This window comes from Octopus bimaculoides, chromosome 5 (assembly GCF_046866305.1).
Source record: "Octopus bimaculoides isolate indiv1 chromosome 5, ASM4686630v1, whole genome shotgun sequence".
In the NCBI taxonomy this organism is placed as follows: domain Eukaryota; kingdom Metazoa; phylum Mollusca; class Cephalopoda; order Octopoda; family Octopodidae; genus Octopus; species Octopus bimaculoides.
This window is the reverse complement of record NC_142932.1, coordinates 104,476,475-104,501,085: the sequence shown is the minus strand read 5'-3', so window position 1 is coordinate 104,501,085 and position 24,611 is coordinate 104,476,475. Positions and strand designations below refer to the sequence as shown.

Genomic DNA, 24,611 nt, shown 5'->3' with positions numbered 1-24,611 from the left:
TATGTATTTGTCTGAATATTTTTTTATTATAGCTAAGGCACCTACTATGATAGGAATTGTTTCTGTTTTTAGATTCCACATTCGAGTTATCTCTATTTCCAGGTCTTTGTATTTTGAAAGTTTTTCCATTTCTTTTAGAGAAACATTGTCATCTGCTGGTATTGATACATCAATTAGAAAGCATTTTTTTTCTTCATGATCTTTGACAACTATATCTGGTCTATTTGCCTTAATTTCTCTATCTGTGTGTATTGGCATATCCCAGAGTATGGTTGCTTTCTCGTTTTCTGTGACCTTTTCTGGCGTGTGTTTATACCATCTTTTTTCTGTTATTATTATTATTAATATTATTATTGTTATTATTATTATTATTATTATTATTATTATTATTATTATTATTATTAAGGTGGTGAACTGGCAGAATTGTTAGTATGCTGGGCAAAATGCTTAGTGGCATTTTATCTGTCCTTACATTTTGAGTTCAAATGTTGCCAGGATTGACTTTGCCTTTCATCCTTTTGAGGTTGATAAAACAAGTACCAATTGAACACTGGGGTCAATGTAATTGATTTACTACCTCCCTAAAAACTGCTGGCCTTGTGCCAAAGTTTGAAACTATTATTATTACTATTATTATTATTATTATTATTATTATTATTATTATTATTATTATTATTAAGTTCAAATTCTGCCAAGGTCAACTTTGCCTTTCATCCTTTCGGAATTGATAAATTAAGTACCAGTGAAATACTGGAGTCAATGTAATTGACTAGTTCCCTCCCCTAAAATTGCAGGCCTTGTGCCTTTCGCAGAAAGGATCATTATTATTATCATTATTATTATTATTATTATTATTATCACTTCGAGCCTGACAGCAGCTCCAATATTTTTAATATGCTTTTCAAAGCTCTTGGAACGGCTCCCAATGCTCCAGTTACCAGAAATTATTATAATTATTATCATTATTAGTAGTAGTATTAAGGTGGCTAACTGGCAGAGTCATGATCTGCTACTAATTAATGAGAGAGGATGTAAGAAAACTTTTAATGTAACTAGCAGACTATGAGAAGCAGAGAATATTGTAATGATAGTTCAAGAAGCAAAATAATAAAATAGCAAGTCATTAGCCCATGCATCAAAGAGTATGCAGCAGCTTAAAACTTGAATGGTCTCTTTTCTTCTGTACTATGACTGGATTTTGTTTTTATCTTATAATCAGATGGGAAGGTAGTGCTCATGACCATTTACTGGGCCTTTGAGACTGGTGGAAAGGAGAAAAGAAAATACACTACTGCTTGAGATCTGGATCAAAAACTTGCAGCAGAGTGAACTCTGTTAAAGATGCCTAAAGTGCTAAGTGGTGGTGTGTTACATCTGGATGAAGTGTACCACCAAAGTATACTATCTGGTCTAAAAGTAAACAATCTGATCATAATATCCAAGATATCCAAGAAAAAATTATTAATTTAGTGTGAACTTACATTGAACATCCTGCTGTCTGTTATTGATAAAGGAGTTTCTAAGTATAAATCCCCTTGATTTGTAATAGCAAAATATTTTCTGGCATCAGCATACTTATCAGGTATTGACAGTATAACTTCTCCATTTGGATTCTGAAATTAAGAAAAAATGACTTTATAGCTAAAGTTCTGATATATTTAAGATTTTGATTTAGAAAAAGTATTTTAAAAATTGGTTAAAATAGTCAAAACGACAAATTCTAATTAAAAACAATTTCCATTAATAATATTTCAGAGATTTTTGCAATTAGACTCATAACAAATATCAATAAAACTTTTATCAAATGTTGCCTTTCCCAATAAAAGAAATGTTGTTGCTGTTTAACTCCAGGTTGGTTCATCTCATTCAGAACCAAATAATGATCAAAGATGTTCCAGTTGTAACCATCTCATTTTTCATTTATTAAGTACAGTGCATCCAGTGTTACTTTCTTCTCCCAAGGCACAATTCGAGGGAGATTCAAGTTGCTATATGTATGATGTTGAGCAAAGATGTATAGAACCCCTCCACCCCATCCTTTGGACTTATGATAAGAGACATGTTTTAAGAGTCATCAACTGTTTTGACAGTTTCTTTGAAATTCTGGGGCAAATTTTCAATAGCTAGGTGAACAGATAAAATTTAGGGTCAAGTCTGAAACTCAAAAATTGAACAAAATGCTTACAACACATTTTGAACTCATCCATGAGGAGTAGGTAATCCAATGCTGTATTTACTTAACTTTTTTTTTTTTTGCATAATAAAATCTATGTTGTTTTTTATACTTTTCTGTTGAAAACTTCTAGGATATTTTCAAATTGCTCTATTTAGTAATGGTATCTTTTAATTAATCTTTTGAGTAACATTACTTCTGCCAGACAGAAAACCAAATGCAGCTGGTTCAAAGCAAACAAAATTCTAAAACTCAACAGGAACAAAATTTAAATGGCTTACTTACATTTAAAGATCTGTCTTGATCACTAACATTTAATTTCAAAATAGTTCTGGTTGGAGTGAAAGTACTCAGTATTGATACAGATATACTGGAGGGTTGCAAAACTGGCGGATAGCTATTTCGTTCAATGTTGACAATAACAAGGGTGGAACCAGACATTGGTTGAAGGGACTGGTCAGTAGCTATCACAGTTAACTGGAATATAAAAGAAAAGAAATAAAGAAATAAGGCCATTGATTAAAGAGTTCTAAAACTTGGAGATAAATTCTTCATATTTGCTGAAAATATGACCAGTCATTAGAATTAATGTTTTACTAATTTTCTGGTGTAGAATAAAACAAGTTTATTTTTGACATAGAAAGCATAATCAAAGTTATATGATGCTCTGTAAAGAATTGATAGTTTTCTTTACTATGCATGAGAAACAAGTAAATCCAAATAAACAGTTTTTGATAATAGCAATAACAATGATGGAAAGAAAAAAAATTTGGTTAATATCTGAGATAATGCTTGAATATTGTAAAATATTTTAGGAGAGAAAGGAAAACAAACAAATAGAAATCTATAGAAAACTTACGTTTACTTGATTACCAATCAAATTTGTTGCAAGTGATGCTCTAACATAAATATTTCCAAAATTACTAATGGAGAAGTAATTACTGAATGGAGAAATGTAGTAATTTAATGCATTTGCCTGTAGAAAGAATAAAGAAAGTTACTTAAATCACATACCAATACAATTTTACAATGTTTATATTTAGTAAGTGTATGTAAGTAATTGTAATCTAGTAAGCGTATGTATGGCTATAATAGCCATTTTCTGACAGTTGCAATGAAAGCATTTGTGAAAATAATTACATGTTAGGAAGTAATAGAAATTTATTAAACTATCTTTTTTTTTCCTTAGTTAAATGTTGTTTTGCTCCCAGTTAGCCTTAATTAAGGAAACTTATTCCAGTCATGGTATTCCTATTTGTTTTGTCAATAATAGTGTACATTGAGCCTCATTATCCAATGGGTGTTCCTTTTCCAAGATAGCAAGGTGAAGTTTGACAGAAACTTGACTGTTATTTCTAGAAAGTAGCATCACCACTTAGAGATACCAATCATTCATTAATGAGTGTATTAGGCTGGTATTTGGAATATAACCTAACAACATTCTGTACAGTGGTTTGTGTTAGGAAGGACATCCAGCAATAGAAACTATGCCAAAGTAGATAGTAGAGTTTGGTGCAGTCTTCTGACTTTCCAGCTCTTATCAAACCATCCAACCCATGCCAACATGGAAAAGCAACGTTAAATGAAGACAACGGCGATGATGATAATCAAATTCTCACATAAAGTTATAATGTAAAATTTTTATTCGAACATAGACATATTTAAAATTAAGTTGTTCTGTACAATAAAACTAGATGTGGTGAACAATCATCTGTAGTGCCAAACTCTGGGGGTGCCACATAAATTCTGAACAATGTTTTGATTCCTCAAATTGTAGTCATTATATTTTACTGTTTAAACTAGCCTTCATTGTGAGCAAAGTTTGTAATCCCCCCTTGTAACCAACATTTTTTCCCATTGCAGTCATCCATTTAAAACTAATATTTTTCTAACTATACTGATTTCAGTTGCATACAGATTATTCAGTTAAATGTGATGTTTATCTATTCACATTTAAAAAAAAATTAATCATATATTATCTTGTAGCTTTCAGATTTTGAGGATGTGATTGTTTATTTATAGATTGACATTGTAGGGTAAGTGTGAGAGGCTGGATCTGGCCACTCTAACATAAAACGGGCAGAATATTTGGGCTGGATATGGCTAGATTAAATGTTAAAAGGTTCAAGAGATGTTTAGAGTGACAAGTTGGCAGAACCATTAACCTTTTTGTTACCAACCCGGCTGAAACCAACTCTATCTCTGAGTACAAATGTCTTGTTTTAATAAGTTTTGAATTAAAATCTTTCACCAAACCTTAGTCACAATTTATGTTCCTAACACTAGCTGAATGATAACTAAGTAATTTAATTAAATTCTTTGTTATATTTAAAGTAATTGAAAGAAACACAGAGCATTTCAAAATAAATACTGTACCAAAAGGGTACTAGGCAAAATGTTTAATGGCATCTCATCCATTTTCATGTTCTGAGTTCAAATGCTGCCTTTCATCTTTACGGGGTTGATAGAATAATTACCAGTTAAGCACTGAGGTCAATGTAATCGACTTACCCTGCCGTTGAAATTTGAAACTAATTTTAAAAAGATGTTTCCATCTGCAAGACTTTGATTAAAAATATTTCTCAAGATGAAAGAATATTATTTACCGTGGAGCTTCCTGCTTGTAAATCTTTGTCTGTAGCTGTTACTTGGATAATGGCAGTATCTATTGGTATGTATTCTTTAACATATACTTCATAAAGTTTCTTAGAGAATACTGGAGGATATAAATTATGCTTCACAGTAATAATAACTCTTGCTTCTGAATATCTGTAGGAACCATCACTGGCTTTGACATTGAACTAGAAAATTGAAAAGAGGATAATGAAGTGCATTAAACATACATGTATTCATATACACACACACACACACGTATATATATATATATATATATATATATATATATATATATATATATATATATATATATATTTACACACACACACACATATCTATATCTGTGTATATATACTTAGACTTACACACACACACACACACACACACACACACACACACACACACACACACACACACACATATAAATCATGGTTTATAATCATTCAAATGAAAGTAAGAAAATGGAGATATAACCTTTGATAAAAATTTATTATCTGCAAAAATCAAACATGGTCCTTTACAGCTATGTATATATATATATGGAAATATATTACATACAAGAATAAGAGGAATGACCAGCAAATGTGGATTCCTGAATGCTAGAAATAGATGCTGAATCATCCAACCACGAAAAAGAATGTTCTCAGTAGAAAATTAAATTAAATTAATCGTATTTTAGTATTTTTTCATTTGTCTTACTCATTTACAGTCTGTTGTGTCGCTGATTTTTTTTCTACTGAGAACATTCTTTTTCGTGGTTGGATGATTCAGCATCTATTTCTAGCATTCAGGAATCCACATTTGCTGGTCATTCCTCTTATTCTTGTATGTAATATAATTTTAATCTTCGGATTTTTTAATATGCTAGACCACTGGTTTTAATTGATCAATATCAATTTCTACCCTCATTAATAAATTTTTAAATATATGGAAATATATATATATATATATAGAAATCTGATGGCAACTAAGGGCCTCCTGCTCAGGGTGAAAGGGAGACTATATGATGTATGTGTGCAAACAACCATGCTACACAGCAGTGAAACATGGACCATGACTGCTGAGGACATGCGTATGCTTGAAAGAAATGAAGCGTGTATGATCCACTGGATGTGTAATGTCAGTGTGCATGCACAACAGAGTGTAAGCGCTCTGAGAAAACAGTTGGACATAAGAAGCATCAAATTTGGTGTGCAAGAGAGACAACTGTGCTGGTATAGTCATGTGTTAAGTATGGATGAGGACAGCTGTGTGAAGAAGTGTCACACCCTAACAGTGGGAGGAACTTATGGAAGAGGTAGACCCAGGAAGACATAGGATGAAGAAGTGAAGCATGACTTTCGAACACTGGGCTTTAAAGAGACAATAAGAGACCGAGACCTTTGGAGATATTATGCTGTGCTTGAGAAGACCTGGCAAGTAAAGTGAGATCACAGCCATGGTTGATGTCAGTGTTGCATGACCAGCCTATTTAAAAGTACCCTTGAAGTGTGGGGCAATATGATGTCCCTGAGTAGACTTATTGAGTCAAGTGAAATCGAAATTGTAACTGTGACCAGTGCTGCCTGACTGGCACCTATGCTGGTGGCATGTAATAAGCACCATTCAATGCTAGTGTCTCCTGACTGGCTCCCCGTGCTGGTGAAACATAAAAAGCACCATCTGAATGTGGTTGATGCCAGTGCTCCCTGACTGGCTCCCATGCCAGTGGCACATAAAAAGCACCATCTGAACGTGATCGATGCCAGCGCCACCTGACTGGCTCTAGTACTGGTGGCACATAAAAAAGTACCCACTACACTCTCGGAGTGGTTGGCATTAGGAAGGGCATCCACTTGTAGAAACATTGCCAGATCAGATTGGAGCCTGGTGCAGCCCACTGGCTTGCAAGACCTCGTTCAAACCATCCAGCTCATGCCAGCATGGAAAGCGGACATTAAACAATGATGTTAATGATGATGATATATCATCATCATCATCATAGTTTAACGTCCGCTTTCCATGCTACAATGGGTTGGACGATTTGACTGAGGACTGGTGAACCGGATGGCAACACCAGGCTCCAATCTGATTTGGCAGAGTTTCTACAGCTGGATGCCCTTCCTAACACCAACCACTCCGAGAGTGTAATGGGTGCTTCTACGTGTCACCTGCCCGAAGGCCAGTCAGGTGGTACTGGCAATGGCCACGCTCAAAATGGTGTATTTCATGTGCCACCTGCACAGGAGCCAGTCAAGCGGCACTGGCAACGATCTCGCTTGAATGTCTTTACACGTGCCACCGGCACAAGTGCCAGGAAGGTGACACTGGGCACAGGTGCTATCACGATTTCATATGTATGTATATATATATATATATATATATATATATATATATATATAATATTCTATAATTATATACATAACCAAAGTCATGTGGACTCATTTTTCTGTTTACCTACATAAAAAAAGTGAGTTATTGTCACGGAGATTTTTCTGGTAGTTGAAAAGACATTAGCATCTATTTCAAATTCAGTACGTGGCGAGGAACTTAGCTGACCCCTGATTATAGTTATGTATATAATTCTAGAATATTTTGCATAATTTACCTAAAAATTTTTTTTTAACATACTGACTACTTGGTAAACTTATGAATTAATTAATTTTACCCTATGTTATTATATATATATATATATATATATATGTATATATATATATATATATATATATATATATATATATATATATATATATATATATATATATATATATATATATATACATATACATATATATGTGTATACATACTCATACATCTACATACAAGAATTTATTGAAAACATTTGTCGGTAAAGCATATAAAACAAAATGAAATATATCTTTAATTCACTAAACTAAAATCATTTTTTTTTTTTTTTTTTGAGCATATTTACACATAATTTCTCTATACTCTTCCACTTTGATACATTCACTGTACCTTTATCAAGGAATGTGACATACTTTTCTTTCACTCTCACTATATTTCTAAATATTAATATTCAGAAATATATTTGCATAAAACTTTAGAAGATACAAAGCTACAACATGTATTTTCATAGAAATAATGGTAAAAGTGGTTGAGTGCTTAATAACATGCCTTATAGTATTTAGTAACATTCCTTTGCATTCTGAAATCAAATTATGTAATAGTCTCTTTTATTTTACATTCTGCTAGTTCTTGTGTGATATACTAAGAACAATTAATTATATCTCTCTTCTACAAAGTTTGTGGCCTTGTATCATTGTAAGAAATTAATATAAAACCGTTATTTTTGATACAAGCTGTTTGTCTTGTCTATGGATGAAGCCTAAGTAAAAATTTGAATTAATGTCTTCTAGATCAATAATATAGAACTTTAATAGTGTTCATAAAATAATAACTGAAATAATTGTAATAATTCAAATAAATAAAAATCAAAGAAGAATTTACCTCATAGAAAGATGTAGGATTTGATGCAATGTCTCCATTCACAGTAATTACTCCTGTGATGTTATTGATGGCAAAATAGAAGTCACTTTGAGGAATGGAGTATATTACTTGATCCTTAAAATAGATGCCATGGAAGTGGGGAAAAATTATTAAGAATATAAACTCTATACAAATATGTTTGAATTTTAAATAATAAAGAAAAGTAACAATCTGATTTAAAATATTTTTAATTGTATTTATGTTATATCTTCATGTCTATTGGTCGTTCCAACAACATATGTCACCAGAACAGATACATAAAAGATACTGATTTGAAAAGGTTAAAAATATATACATATCTTACATACAGATACTTTTTTGTTTTTGCAGGTATTTATGTACATTAGCCTCGTCCTTGTTGGAAATTTGATCTTTGGATCTTGTTGGCTGTGTTTGAAAACCTTGTCATCATTTAGTATATCCAAGGCAAAGTCCCTTTTCACCAAAGGACATTACTAGGAATTTTTGAGGTGAGGATTGCAAGTTAACCAGGCAATTGTCTGCACAGTGATTATGTTGATTACAGTGAGGATCTAGTCTTACTATACCTGTTTAGAGCTGGGTGAACTTAACAATGTGATGTTTAAGTGCTTTAACTTTTGACACAATATTCTGCTTGCTAGATCTTTTTGGTTGGTTATTTGATGCTATATTTGTTTGAAGAATGTTAGCTTTTTTACTAAAGTTAAGACCATGAGAATATCAGTTAGAATCATAAAAGTGCCAGCATGTAGATCTACAGGTTCAGCAATTTGTATCTCAAACCTGTACAAGGTTGAATCCAGGTAGAACCCCCCCCCCCCCAAAAAAAACCCCAATAAACAAAACCATATACAAGTTACAATAGGCTTGCCTTTCTAGAGATTAAAATACTACTACAAGGGACTGTAAAATTACTGAATATTTCATTAGATTACAGTGGCTAGTGTCTAGAGTCTAGAGTCATTAGATTACAATGGATAATGTCAAGTCTCTCTTTTTTTGAATCACTACATAAAGACATTGGATCTCAGTAATATCATAATATGAAGGTGATGTATAGGCTTAATGATTGCATGTTAGCTATTATTTCTTATAATGTTTAACATATTTACACAAGTATGGTTGCAAGAAATAAAATATTCCACATGAAAAAGATAATTTTCTTTAAATGACAATTTTGTGAAATTATAATGCTTACCCCATCTCTATCAGTAGCAGATACAGTACCAACAACGTCATTCTTTACAGCTTTAGAAGTGATGTTGAATTTATATTCACTTTGCTGGAATACTGGTATGTTTGAACGGCTGACAACATTGACTGTAATTCGCATGGTAGCTTTGTTTCTTGGGTAGCCATTGTCTTCTGCTTGGATATCAAGCTGTCAGAGATAAAACAGAATAGAAAGTGAAAAGATGCTCTAATTTTATTTAATTATTTATGTAACATTCTGGAATACCTCCTTTATCTTCTGGACTTGAAATATCTTTAATCTTTAATCAATTCTTTATTTAGAAATTTAAAACATTAGGTACTTTTTATTATATTAAGTACCAATAACACTTCATGATGGGTATTACCAGTGCTTTATGTTATTAGTCCTAATGGAATGAAAAATATCACAACAGCATTCAAAGCTAAATACTCTAAAGCATTTAGTGCAATGGTTTATCATATTTATTAAATACATTGCTCACCACATCCACACATATTGAAAAGGTTTAGTATTACTTACTATGTATCTCCTCGTAGGATTTGGATTTTGGCTTAGCAAAGCTGTAACTGTCACATTACCAGTTTCAGGGTTCACATAGAAATAGCTTTTGCCAGATGGTGGGTTGTATGTAATAATCTTGTAGGTAATCCGACCATTTTCACCCTGAAGAAGAAATAAAAATAAATATGATATCCATTAATAAACTGTTGAGCAGTAATGATTTCGAACATTGGTACTGGGCTCAGTGGTTAGAGCATCGAGCTTACGATCATGAGGTTGTGAATTCGATTCCTAGACCGGACTGCGAGTTGTCTTCTTGAGCAAGACACTTTGTTTCACGTTGCTCCAGTTCACTCAGCTGTAGAAATGAGTTGTGACATCACTGGTGCCAAGCTGTATCAGACTTTGCCGTTCCCTTGGATAACATCAGTGGTGTGGAGTAGGGAGGCTGGTATGCATGGGCGACTGCAAGTCTTCCATAAACAACCTTACCTGGACTTGTACATCGGAGGGGAACTTTCTAGGTGAAATCCCATGGTCATTCATGACCGAAAGGGATCTTTACTCTTTACTGGGCTACAAATTTAAGGTAGAGATAATGGATGGGAGCAATCAGATATATCAACCCTAATATATGTTGGGTACTTATGCTATCACTCCTGGGTGGATGACAGGCAGAGTAGATCTACACTCTGAGAGTGTAGTGGGTGCTTTTACGTGCCACTAGCATGAAGGCCAGTCAGGTGGCACTGGCAACAGCCACGCTCAAAATGGTGTATTTTACGTGCCACCTGCACAGGAGCCAGTCCATTGGCACTGGCACGATCTCACTCGAATGTCTTTACACATGCCACCGGCACAAGTGCCAGGAAGGCGACACTGGGCACAGGTGCCATAAGGCTACAGATTTGAGATGGAGAGTTGTTACTTCATCAAATCAACTCCAGTACACTTTTTTTGTATTGACTTTGGAACGAGGAAAAGTGAAGTTGACCTCATCAGAATTTTAATTCAAATAGTAAAAAGCCAGAACAAATACTATAAGTTATTTTATTATGTCCAACACTAACAATTTTACCAGTACACTGCAGTTAGATGACAGTAATAAAAATAATGAGGGCGATTTAAGCTCAGAATGCAAAAAGCTGGAGGAAATGCAACTAAGCATTTTCTCCAATGCACTAATGATTCTACCTTTATAATGATGATGATGATGACAACAGCAATGATAATAATAATAATAAGAAGAAGAAGAATGAAGATAATAATGACAAGAAGAAAAATCCTTTCTACTAAGGGCACAAGGCCTGGACTTTTGGTGGGAGTGGGCCAGTCAACTACATCAACCCCAGTGCTTAACAGGTACTTTATTTTACCAACCCTGAAAAGATGAAAGGCAGAGTTGACTTTGATAGGGTTTGAACTCAGAACTTAACAAGCCAAAAGAGATGCTGCTGAACATTTTGTCTAGTGTACTAATGATTATGACAGTTCACTACCTTAATAATAATAATAATAATAATAATAATAATAATAATAATTAATAATAATGAACTTTTAACGTGTTGTCTCTTGAGGTCTCTGGTTGAGATTTGAAGCCAACTTGTACAAATACAAAGCAAAAGTCAAACATAATAATAATGATAATAATAATAATAATAATAATAATAATAATAATAATAATAATAATAATAATAATCCTTTCTACAACAGGCACAAGGTCTGAAACTTGGGGGAAGAGTACAGTCGATTACATCGATCCCAGTATTCAACTGGCACTTATTTTATTGACCCCGAAAGGATGAAAGGCAAAGTTGACTCAGAACTTAAAGAGCCAAAAGAAATGCCGCTGAACATTTTGTCTTGCACACTAATGATTATGACAGTTCACTACTTTAATAAAGGGCTGCCAGAAACGTCTAGACAACATCCCAGGAGAACCATGTCTCACAGAAATCAAAAAGATTGTATTGCAAGTACTACCCACGTCCTTAGAAAAACCCTATCAATTTAAACGTCTGTGTTATATTATATGGAGATATTTCACTACTTCCCCCACCACTTCCCCTCCTTGAGCTTTCAGTTACACTGTAACATCTCTTATCCTTCACTCGCCCTTGGGTGTTGGGTGTGTCTTGGCAAGTGATTGCAACAAACAATCAGGTTAAAAGTAAATAACAATAACAACAATAGTTATAAAAATAATAATAATAATAAAAGTAAAAGATTTGAAAATAGAGAAAGCAGAATATAACTTCAAAATAAAAACAATCTTTGTAATAATATGCACTGTAACACTACTTCAAAAAGATGTTGACAAATATGTAACCAAAATCTCAGGACTTACATGTACACACAGTACACTGAAAACAGTACTAGGCATTACACATATATTAAGCAGAATGATAGGTTAAGAATGATGGAACAGAGATTGTGTAGCTAATAGGATGATTTCTTTGAAGAAAATAAATGGTGCTTACAGTATCAGGATCTGTAGCTACAGCCTTATAGAAGACATGTCCAATCGTTGTGTCATCAGCTATAGAAATTTCCACATTGGTGCTATTAAATCTTGGAGGAGTGTTTCTACGGATTATCTTTACAATAACTGTGGTTGTTGCAGAACTTGAAGTATCATTTTTCCGGAATGCCTTCACTTCAATCTGTTTGGCAAAAATGAATAATAATTACAGTTCAGGAATATTGCATACATGTCAGTAAAGTATTACATTTTATATACAAAGCCAGTAACACGAATGTCTTTTACCTTAAACCTGTTTCAGTCACTCAACTGCAGTCATGCTGGAGCACTACGTTGAAGAGTTAAGTCAAAACAATAGACCCCAGTAGTTATGTTTATTTAGTCTAGTATTTATTTTACCAGTCCCTTTTGCCAAAACTGCTAAGTTATAGGGGCATAAACAAATCAACAACCGGAGACATACAGAAACACAAAGAACTACACACACACACACACACACACTTACAATGACAAGTTTCCACACAGTTTGCATCTACCAAATTCATGGACAAGGCATTGGTCTGCCCTAGACTATAGTGGAAGATACTTATTCAAGGTGCCATGCAGTGGGACTGAACCCAAGATCAGGTTGTTACAAAACAAGCTTCTTATAGCAACACAGCTATGCCTGCACCAATGTGAAAATAAATTTCACGATAAATGTAGAAAAATAATACAGATTAACAAATTTTTTTGAAATGTAAGACTAAAGTTTAAAATTATGTAATTGCTAAATTTGAATATGTTTATTTACTTGTAACAGAAAATAAAATTCATAGAAAATATTCTACATGTTTACCTCATGTAATAGATTGTTTGTGGGCATGTGAGTATTTTCAAAATACTTCATGGAGGGACAAATGAGACCTGCGTAGTTACAGGCTGCCTTTTGGCAAGGCATAGCATCTATTTAGCCACCCTGCCAGGGATAAGGTGAAATCATGGGACTGCAGCATGGTGGATAGTGAAGAGAAGAGCCCAACCGAGCCAATGGTACTGCTTACATTGATGCTGAGTGGAGGAGTCCTAATAGATCAATGGTCAGGATTACCAAGATCTATCAAGAGAGTAACTGCAATACATCCATAAGTGTGGTGTCCATGGTTGTGTAATCAGTTAATGAAAGATTCATTGTGACTCAAGCTCCCAATTCAAATATGAATAACAGAACTGGGTAGCAACAGAGTGTCATGGGAACCTGTGAAAGCAGTGCAACCTGATAACAATGAATAGATTGCTTTTTGATAAACTTTGTTTATCTGGAATATCGTTTTTATTTTTGTGGGGATCTTAGGATTCATAGGGCTGCTTACCCAGTTCCATGGCATATAAGCAACTGAGATCACAACATACTTTTGAATGGGACTCTGGTATATTGAGGGTCAGTAATTTTGAAAGGAAAAGAAAGTCAATTACATCAACCTTGGTATTTGACTTGTTCTTTATTGTATCAACCCCAAAGGCATGAAAAGCAAAAGTCATCATTGTAGAATTTAAACTCAGAATGCAAAAAAACCAGAAGAAATTCCACAAAGTATTTTGTCTGATATGCTTACAGTTCTGCCAACTCACTGCCTTTGTCTTGAGTATAAATGATGCTTATTAGTTGTAGATGAATTTCCAATTTTGCTAGTTATATTTAAAAATTTTTTCTAGAAATACTGAAAAGAAATTACTCATATCCTTATTTTAAAAATATTAAATCATTAAATAGCATGTCTGATTTCTGTAAAATCTATACAAAATCCAAAGCTACAAGAGGGATAAAATTTTGAAGAAGTCTCAGGCCAGAAGTATTTGCAATCTGAATATACACCATAAGGGGTTAAGAAACCCCTTATGAGTGAGAAACCCAAGGTAACCCCTTAAACCAGCCTCCCCCATTATAATATATATATGAAATACTTCCTCAGGAATTGTATTTAAAATCCTATAATTGTTAGATGTATCAATTTCTGCTATGAAATATCAATCTCTTAGGAGATCTATACTCCTAAACATTTCAGAACAAACTTTAAGGTGAATGAATCACACCAGATGATCAAAGCTTTTGCTAATCGAAATATGTTGATGAAAATAGAATAAAGAGGGTGATTGTTCAAATATAAACTGTATAATAAGAAATATCAGGCTGTATATAAACTGTATAATAAGAAATATCAGTAAGCAACGTTTTGAAACATGAAATTCATCACAATATATTTCAATGATGTGGAAATTTTATTCATCAAAGTAAGTACCATTACAATGAACACATTTTTGCCAATGAGTTACAAGTCTATTTATTCTGGTAACATAAAAATCTGGAGTACTGGAGCTAATGAACTCTTTGAATGCATTTTCAGCATCAGTTTGATTTTTGAACTCCTCTTGCAAGAAACCATCAAAAGGCTTGAAAAAGCTGAAGTCGGTAGGATAAAGTTCTGGGGAATAAGCTGGGTGGGGAAGAACTTTGTAGCTAAGTTCCTTCAACTTCTGGAGTGCTATTAGTGAAACGTGTGATTGAGCATTGTCATGAAGAATGATTTGCTCTCCTCTGTTGTGCAGTCTGGGATGGAGGAATAGCAGTTTTTCATTCATTTTGGCAATTTCATGGCAATATATTTCTGCAGTAATAGTTTTTCAGGGCTTTAAGAAGTTATAGTGGATGAGTCCAGCAGTACACCACCAAGCAGTCACCATAACCATCTTTTTGAAAAGCTCAGGTTTAGGGAAGGTTTGTGGTGCTTCATTTTGGTCCAACCACAGTGAAGAATATTTTTTATTATTGTACAGAATCCACTTTTCACTACAAGTTACAATATGGTCAAGAAATGAATTGGTTTGGTTATGGAGAAGAAGTGACAAGCAAATTTCATATCTGGGCATTTTTTGATTTTCATTCAAATCATGTGGTACCCATTTGTCAAGCTTATTTGATTTTCTGATCACATGCAAATGGTTGCAGGCAGTTTTCTGGCTTACTTGAAGTTTTTTTGCCTGTTCTTGAGTAGTTTTATGTGGATCTTTCTCAATGATGGTCTTTAATTGACTATCATTGATGACAGAATTGGTGTCCACTACACTCACAACCTTCATGGCTCAAGTCTCCATTGCGAAATCATTTAAACTATTTTCGAGCTGACCACTCACTGGTCATTTCCTCACCAAATGTTTCATTGATATCATGAGCAGTTTATGCTGCTGTACATCCTTTCTTGAAGTTGAATAGCAAAATTGCTCGAATATTGTGCTTTGACAGTTCCGTTTCAGATGATTGTAAAAAACGGTGAAAAAAATTAATGTTTATTTATTTGGGCAAGTCTATGTCTGTATAATCAGATAATTGCAAAAAAAAGTGCTTAAAATAAATTCAAATCTCTGCAAAAATCTGGTACAAATTCTTCATGGTTTAAAACGCTGCTTACTTTTTACTCAACCTGATAATAAAAACTGACTTACTTCAACAATATTTATATTAAGACCAACAAGGGGCTTCGCCACAGTTATTAATCCACCAGAGCTCATGGCAAATAGTTTTACATTGTTAATCATTTCATATTGTAACTGTCCCTGTAAAAAGAAAGTTGAATGATTATATATATATATCATCATCATTATCATCAATTAACATCTGCTATACACACACACACACACACACACACACACACACACACACACACACACATATAGGTTTACAAACACCTGTACATACATACATGCATATACAAACACACACAGAAAAAGATTTCTTTATAACATATTAAAACTGTTCCAGATGATATCAATATAAAGTATTTGATAACATAAAATAAAGAATTCATATGAATTTGATTTTTTTTTCCACTGTTTTACACTACACATTTATGAGCATTTTCACATCGCAACTTGGAGATTCAATGCCAGCTTGTTCTAAAGGATCAAACACCATGAATGACTGGATTCTATGCCAACTGAGAAACAGTTCTCTCTTACTTATATTACTATTTAAATCCCAAAATTAGCAGACAGATCAAATAGTAGAATAACTGCAGAAGCTAATAGCACCTACACAGAACATTCAATATTCTGTCGACTACTTTTTTTGTTTATCTACGTTATCCATGCTTTTTAGTTTAACTCATAAATTTAACTTATTTCTATATTATTTCAAGTCTTGACAGTTGACAGGTAAATCTGTTTGAGTCTCAGAATGTGTTGTGCAGCACTGAATTAAAGATTGGGTAAAATAAGCATGTTCTTAAGGCATCAAGGGAAGTAGAGAACCACAGAAATGGTAGATGGTTTATGACACAAAAGAAAATATCTTAAACTTGCTAAAATAATATTCAAAGTTGTTTATATGATCAGAAATATAATTTCAAAGTGGTTTATATGATCCGAAGTATAATTTCAAAGTATTCATGGTGTAATAATGAGGAGCTGATTAAAGACTTTACAATTAAAAAAAGTACAAGAAAACTTTTCAAATATAAATAAGGTGGAAGTATATAAAAATAAACATTATTTTCTGTCTTATTGTTAGTTTTGTTTCATTTTGAAAAATAAAAATTTGTTTTATGGTTTAATGTTATTTACATTTTGAACTACATATAAATGAGGACCCTAAAACCTTTTAAGTGCTTAGGGCCTCTAAGGGCCTTAAGTAAGCCCTGTGATATTTGTTTCAATGCATTGTTCTCAGAATAAAAGTTCTTTTGAGTCTGTCTACTTAGCTTTTCTTCTTTCTAAAATCAGTAACCAGCCTAGTGTTGGTACATCTCTCATCTCCATCCAGTTGTCACAGCCTAGATGTTCTACTAGGTCAATGCTAGGTCTGAAAAGATGTTTGTGTTTGCTCAAGACTACATGGATACCAAAGATATTGACCAAAAACGAGGTACAAGCTACCAACTTAGACTCATTTGTAAGTGATGGTTGTAACTAGCATTTCTATTCTATTCATTCTGATGATGACTATTTTCCCCTTTCTGCTTTATTAATGGAATTTCAGTTGTTATTACATGGCATGCTCATGTAATTTTTATACAAATAAGTCTTCAATTATCCCTGTAACATACCCACACACTTTAGTATTTTCATTAATTACTCAAGAAAGTAGAGGCCCAAACCAAGAGCTAATGGAACAGTGAAACATATTTTACAGTTTGTATTATAGACTTCACATGTAAGTGTAACTAACTTTTCACATTTTCATTGTAAAAGTGTATCAAATACCATAACTTTGTAACAATGAGAAAACTGGAACCATACATGTGTATTTTTTTTTGTGTTAGCATATGTGTACATCCAAGTTTCTGCATGTGTATGTGAGTGAATATGCTTGTATGTATCTATGCATGTGTAAAAATGCTTGTAAATGTGCACAGTTATATGCATTGATGTAATGTAAAAGGTGGTAAAAGTTGATTGTTTAATTAATTAAAAGATAAAAAGAAGTGAGATGGTGAATACCTGAAGCTATTCCTCAGTAAATCATCCTATATTCAGATGATAGAGCAGAGCTATCATTAAATGTCCCTTTTTTTTACCATATTTCACTTTTTTTTTACCATATTTCACTTTTTTTTTACCATATTTCACTGTGTTTATTTCAATTAATTTTGAAATTAAATTAGAATTTAGTAAAATAACTTGGTTATTATTATGTTGGTATTTGGGACATAAATTAACATGAAATTGTGATAGACAATTTAAATTCAGATCACTTTGAATCAACAAGTTTATATTGTAGAATCAAGGACAGTCTCAGGTAGCTTGATATCAAAAGGGTTAAGTAGTAAATAGATCTCTCTGAATTTTGATGTTGATGATTCTGTTTGATCAACTGAATTACCTGCTCGTTAAATTAACATGAGTGGCTGGTCATTCTGATCATTCAACAGACATGTGTACCATTAATGTAATCTTCAGGTAGAATTAGTCTGATTCAAGTGCAATAATGTGTTTTTGAATTACAAACATAATTTATCTGATATTCTTCTGCACAATTTCCATTTCTCCAATTTCATTCCCCAGGCCACAAGGCTTGATTCAACCAAAGTCAATGGTAAAAGATACTTTTTCGAGATGTCATTCACTGCAGCAGTGGAATCAAACTCAAGACCTTGTGACTACAAAGCTAACTTTTTTAATCCTTCTGTTATGCTGCATCCATATTGAAATATAGTAACACTGATAACCGTATAAAGACAGAGACAAAGCTGAGAATTATGTGACTCACCGCAGATTGTCTAGGATCATTTGCTGAAACCTGGAAGACATAAGCATTGACTTGTGCTGTCTCGTCCACAGACACTTCATACATGCTTCTATCAAAGTATGGTTTATTTGAGTGCAAAATGCTGATTACTACTTTTGCTGTAGATGTTTGTGGCTTGCTACCAGAATCAGATGCTTCAACGTTGATCTAAAAAAATAAATAAATAAAATGTGAAAAGGTTTGTGGCATAATAACAGTAACAATAATGATTAGGAATTAAATGTTTAAAATTTTATGAAAATTATGACTGCAGTTGTTAATAAGTGGTACCCTGTAGTGTTTATGGATTAAACACAACATAAAAAAATTTAAAATGTTCATATTTACCGTATATCTGTCTTGACTGACTCCAGTTAAGCTACTTCGAACATAAATTGTACCAGTAGTAGCATTCATTTCAAACAACTTTTGAGACTCTATTGGACCAGTTATTTTGTATCTTATTTCTGCATTTTTACCCTAGAGCACAAACAAATATTGAAATATGCATTAATTCATACTCATGCATTATAGTACATAAAAATATTACCCTCATCATCATCATTCTCATCATTGTTTTTACATCCATTTTTCCATGCTGGCATGTGTTAGTGAGAACCTGCAGAAGAAGACCTTATACTACTAGATGCTAATCCTGCAGCCAACACTTACTCATTCTTCAAGTAAAGTATTTTAATTTCATGTATCCTGACACACCAAAATCAACAAAGCTATAAAAACAAGATCGTTTTTGTTTCATGTGGACCACATATGAAGATATAATACAATTGAAAAGAAGTCCTTTTCTCTTCTTTATCTTTCATCGCTTTTATTTTTTCTACTCTTTCTTTCTCTTCCCCTCTCATGCTCCTTTCTGTCTTTTTTTCCCCCTTTCTTTAAAAAACCAAAATTGACATCTTGAAATGTCATCTTGAAATGTCATCACAGACAATCCCCCAAAATATAAATTCTCTCTTTCTGCTTTCTTTTCTTTTTCTCCCTCCCTCTCCGTCTCTTTCTTTCCTTCCTCCCTCTTTTATCTTTCACCTCTCCTCCTCTCCATTTGTGTAAAAACCAAGAAACTTTCTATAAAATTTATTTAAAAAAATCCTCATGAATGAATAAAAGCATTAATAAAGAATTACTCAAAATTCTGACTGTCTCCTTTTCTTAATATTGAATATATTATTGTCTAAATTATGCAAATGAAAATAACACTGACATTTCATTTAAACAGATATATTTACCAAAATTGCATAAAAATATCTTGAAATAATAAAGAGTAAATTTACTCAATAAAGTCACCATTGGCTTCAACCACAGCCTCCAGGCAACTTTGGAATCTCCTGAAACTCTTCTGGACCATCTCCTTGTTTAAGTTGGTGAATGCTGCCATAATCCTTGCCTTCAGTTTATTTTTGGTGTTACGAGGAGTTTTGTTGGTCTCTCACTCAACTGCGCCCCACACATAATAACCAAGGGAGTTGCAGTCTGGGAAGTTAGGTGGTCAGATGATAGGGGTGATGTGGTCGCAGAAATTGTCTGACAGCCATGACTGGGTTCTCCTGCTTGTGTAGCATGGTGCAGAGTCCTGTTGCTAGACATAGGGTCTTCAAGCAGCCACCTTCTTGATCCAGAGCAGCACTATCTCCTGTAGGCACTTGATGTAGGCCTGTGTGTTGAGTCTGAGGCTGTGTTGACTGGATGTTTGATTTTTATCATTGTTAGTACATGTTTTGGGGACACTGCAAGCCAATGGTTGCTCTGTATGTTCACTATTTGATCCTAGCAGACATTTTTCTCATCTGATAAAAACCCTCAGATTGACACCCAAACACTCTGAACTGTTCTTATTGGAGCGTCTAGTGTGAATGTCAAGCAGTGCAGCATGTCGTTTCCAAACTTCTGGCAGAGTAAATTGTGTCATAGTGTTGTTTTTCTCACAGATGGTACCCATCTGATCCTACTAGCGACTGAGACCTTTGGAGATATGCTGTTCTTGAGAAGACCTGGCAAACCAAGTGAGATCATAGCTGTGGCCTATGCCAGAGTCACATAGCCAGCCCATTTAAGAGTACCCTTCAGGTAATACTCTGTGCTTGAGAGGACCTGTTGAGTCAACTGAAATCATTGTTGTGGCCGATGCCAGTATTACCTGGCTGGCACCTATGCTAATGGCATATAAAAAGCACTATACAAGCATGGTCATTGTCAGTGCCACCTGATTGGCTCCTATGCTGGTGGTATGTAAAAAGCACCATTTGAGCATTGTCAATGCCAGTGCCACCTGACTGGCTTCCATGCTGGTGGCATGTAAAAAGCATTCACTACACTCTTGGAGTGGTTGGTGTTAGGAATGGCATCCAGCTGTAGAAACCTTGCCAGATCAGATTGGAGCCTGGTGCAGCCTCCTGGCTTGCTAGGCCTCATTCAAACCGTCTAAACCATGTCAGCATTGAAAGCGGACGTTAAACAATGATGATGATGATGATGATGATGATATCATCATCATCATTATGTATACATATATGTATATATGCACACATAAACATGCACATATATATAGGGAGCATGAAAGAGGGAGAGAAGGAGAGACAGAGAGAGGACCATTTTATTATTAAATACCTCTTTTTCTGTTTTGCCCTTTCATTCAATATATAATACTTTCATTTGGAATTTGTGGAAAAATGGATAAATTTTTTAATTCCTTCTAACTCATCTTCAACAAGCAATATAATACAGGCTTAGAGAAACGCAAAACAAAAGAGAAAATATTTGAATAAACTTACTGTGTCAGAGTCAGTGGCTGTAACTTGAAATATACTAACAAGAACTGGAGTGGTATCAGAAACAGTCTTATAATATGGAAGTCTTGTGAATATTGGTGCATTATTATTCCTTAGTACTGTAACTGTCAAAGTTGCAGTGGACATGCGTTGAGGATCTCCTTGGTCTTTAGCAGTTATGGTAAGCTGGTGGAAGATTAAAAGATAGAAGTATAGGCTTGAAGAATAGGAACAAACAGTGAGCAAAATATTGGAATCTTTGTTTCTTGTACAGGATCTGGCAAAGAAACCTGATGGCTTAACCTTTTTGTTACTGTATTTATTTTGAAATGCTCTGTTTCTTTCAATTACTTTAAATATAATAAAGAATTTAGTAAAATAACTTAGTTATCGTTAAGCTAGTGTTAGGAACATAAATTGCGACTAAGGTTTGGTGGAAGATTATAATTCAAAACTTATGGAAACAAGACATTTGTACTCAGAGCCAGAGCCGGTTCCAGCCAGGTTGGTAATGAAAGGGTTAAAATAATTGTAATTTCACTGAAGGAGATGGGAGTAGAGGCCATTTGCTTGGTGATGTTTATTGGTGCACAAAATATCATATCAGTATGGATGGAACAGTGAACTGTGCAATACTGTGCTTTTATAATTTGAATGTAATTTTGAAAGTGGTAACTCAGTTACTAAGTGTAGTAAAATATTTGTTTGTATTTTAACATGGACCACTATGGAGAAGTGTGAAGTTGGAATATGATATTGTTAAGGATAGAAAACTTAAGGTTAATTGGTTTAGCATTCAAAAAGAAACCACCAGGACTGTAAAAATTGTCTGGAACATTGGAAAATTGAAAGTATTTTTGGTAGGCTATATTCGTTTCTACTCTAGGCACAAGGCCCAAAATTTTGGGGAAGGGGGCCAGTCAATTATATCGACCCCAGTACGCAACTGGTACTTAATTTATTGACCTCAAAAGGATGAAAGTCAAAGTCAACCTCAGTGGAATTGTTAAGTAAGCTATATATATATATATATATATATATATATATATATAAATAAAACTTTTCTAGCAAAGACCATCGTATAAGTCTATTTACCTCATCAGCTTTTAAAATTAACAACAAGGAGTATTTCATGAGCCACTATGTGGTTACTTGACCTGCTAGAAACAGCAACCAAATTTCTTTCAAATCGCTACCATCTTAAAAAAACACTGGAAAATGTGAACCAAGATACATTATATCTAAAAATCAAAAAACATGGTATTGTCAGAGCTGACCTTGGCTAATTAATAGCAATAACAGAGACTGCTTTTGAAAGTAAAGACCAAATTTGTTATAATCCTAGAATAAGAAATATTTTAGAGAAATATGAAAATAATTCCAAATGTACTTACTGTATATCTAAATGATGTATCTTCTGATAAAGGCCTAGCGATGGATATTACTCCTGTTAATGGGTTGATAATGAAAAAGGATGAACCTGTCCCCTGCAAACTGTAATAAATCTTGTTTTCAGGATCCTAGAAAGAAGAGAAAAGGAATTTCAGAAACAATCTTTATAAGGTGTTTATTATAAGGTAAATTATTATAAGGTAAATTATGATATAAATTGATTCTTGGCAGTCTGTAATAATTGAATATAAGTGAAATTTCTCTCATGTCTACAAATTCTACATGCAATGCATGGATGAAGGTAGACATGTCCATGTTGATTCCTATTGTATCCACAAGGTTTCAGGTTCAGTTCCTCTGTGACATCTTGTATTTTACTACGACTTTATGAAGTGAGTGATATTTGGTAAACAAAAACTAGATGGAAGTCCATTGTACTTATATGTGGTGTATATGTGCATGAGTGTGCGCACGTGTGTGTGTGCATGCACATGTGTGCATTAGTGTGTAAGTAAGTATATGGTTCTACCGCCTTTGTAAATCTCACAGCTTTGGCAGTGGTGATGTTTATTTACATTACCCAAGAACAGGATGTCTTGGAACTGTGAAAAAGGCCAACAAAATAAAAGTGCCTTACTTGATAAACATAGAAGGGTTGGTGACAGGAAGGGTACCTGATTATAAGATACTGCATCAAAATATTTTGCTCAACTCATGCTAGTATTGAAAAATTTGATGATGACGATGACGATGATGACAATGATAATGTTGATGATGGTGATAGTGATAATGATGATGAGAAGGCAGAGGACGAATACACAAGCCAATGTGGAATCTTCTTCAGGGCTACATAACTTACTAGAAAAAGCTGCCAAATCACATTCAAATTGCACTCCACCATCTTGAAAATGGAGGTATACTTAAGATTATGTGACTCTTGATTTGCAATGCTTGAAAAAAAAGGTTGCGAATGATTGTAGCTGGGCATCAGAGCTAACTGAGGTTAGACATAACAACATATAAAGTATGATCAAAATATTCGATTGCTGATTCAAGATATATTATCAACCATATATGTATTTAAATTCACTGCTGTAAGCTGCCAAATCATTGTGCAATCACTAAATAATGTGGAATGTTGGATTTAGTTAAATGAAAACACCAGACTTACATCCATCTTTTCAATACCTACAGACATTCATTATCTAGAAAATGTGTTGACAGTTTCTAAGAAAAATGAATGAGTTACTTAGAATATGTTCTTTTTTAAGCAAAACCATTCCCAACTATGACATTAAAGAAATGTTTCTTATAAGTAGGCACCTATGGGGTTTGAAAAAGAGACTTACAAATTACTATATTTAATATACTGGGGTAGCCATATATCTCTTCTATAGCAAGATGTTTGTTTCTGTCCTATCACATTTTAACCTCTCATCACTTGACACACAAATCTTTCTCAGTTGAGTCTTGTGAGCTATTTTGTGGTCTCATGGATACTGGTGTCACATAAAAAGCATCCGGTACACTCTGTGAAGTGGTTGGTGTTAAGAAGGGCCAAAGCAGATATTGGGACTTAGCGCTGTCCTCTGGCTTGTCAGAACCTGCTGAACCATCCAACCCAATGCCAGCATAGAAAACAGATGTTAGATGGTGATGATGATGATGGAGAGGATTTTAACATTTAAGTTTGTCTCAGACTATCACAAAGAAAGAAT

General features: G+C 33.8%; 1 protein-coding gene across 1 annotated transcript in view; it reads right to left on the bottom strand.

Annotated features, from left to right (window-relative positions):
* LOC106874390 (uncharacterized) overlaps positions 1 to 24,611 on the bottom strand; it is a 390,389-nt gene that overhangs the window by 41,288 nt on the left and 324,490 nt on the right. The window contains exons 159-171 of the mRNA XM_089352838.1: positions 22,896 to 23,021; positions 21,505 to 21,687; positions 19,064 to 19,195; positions 18,698 to 18,883; positions 15,937 to 16,047; positions 12,455 to 12,637; positions 9,993 to 10,136; positions 9,456 to 9,638; positions 8,237 to 8,350; positions 4,780 to 4,974; positions 3,033 to 3,149; positions 2,459 to 2,650; positions 1,482 to 1,613 (exon numbers count right to left, since the gene is read on the bottom strand). Coding sequence (XP_089208964.1) covers positions 1,482 to 1,613; positions 2,459 to 2,650; positions 3,033 to 3,149; positions 4,780 to 4,974; positions 8,237 to 8,350; positions 9,456 to 9,638; positions 9,993 to 10,136; positions 12,455 to 12,637; positions 15,937 to 16,047; positions 18,698 to 18,883; positions 19,064 to 19,195; positions 21,505 to 21,687; positions 22,896 to 23,021 — 1,998 coding nt within the window. The remainder of the gene's footprint in view (positions 1 to 1,481; positions 1,614 to 2,458; positions 2,651 to 3,032; positions 3,150 to 4,779; positions 4,975 to 8,236; positions 8,351 to 9,455; positions 9,639 to 9,992; positions 10,137 to 12,454; positions 12,638 to 15,936; positions 16,048 to 18,697; positions 18,884 to 19,063; positions 19,196 to 21,504; positions 21,688 to 22,895; positions 23,022 to 24,611) is intronic.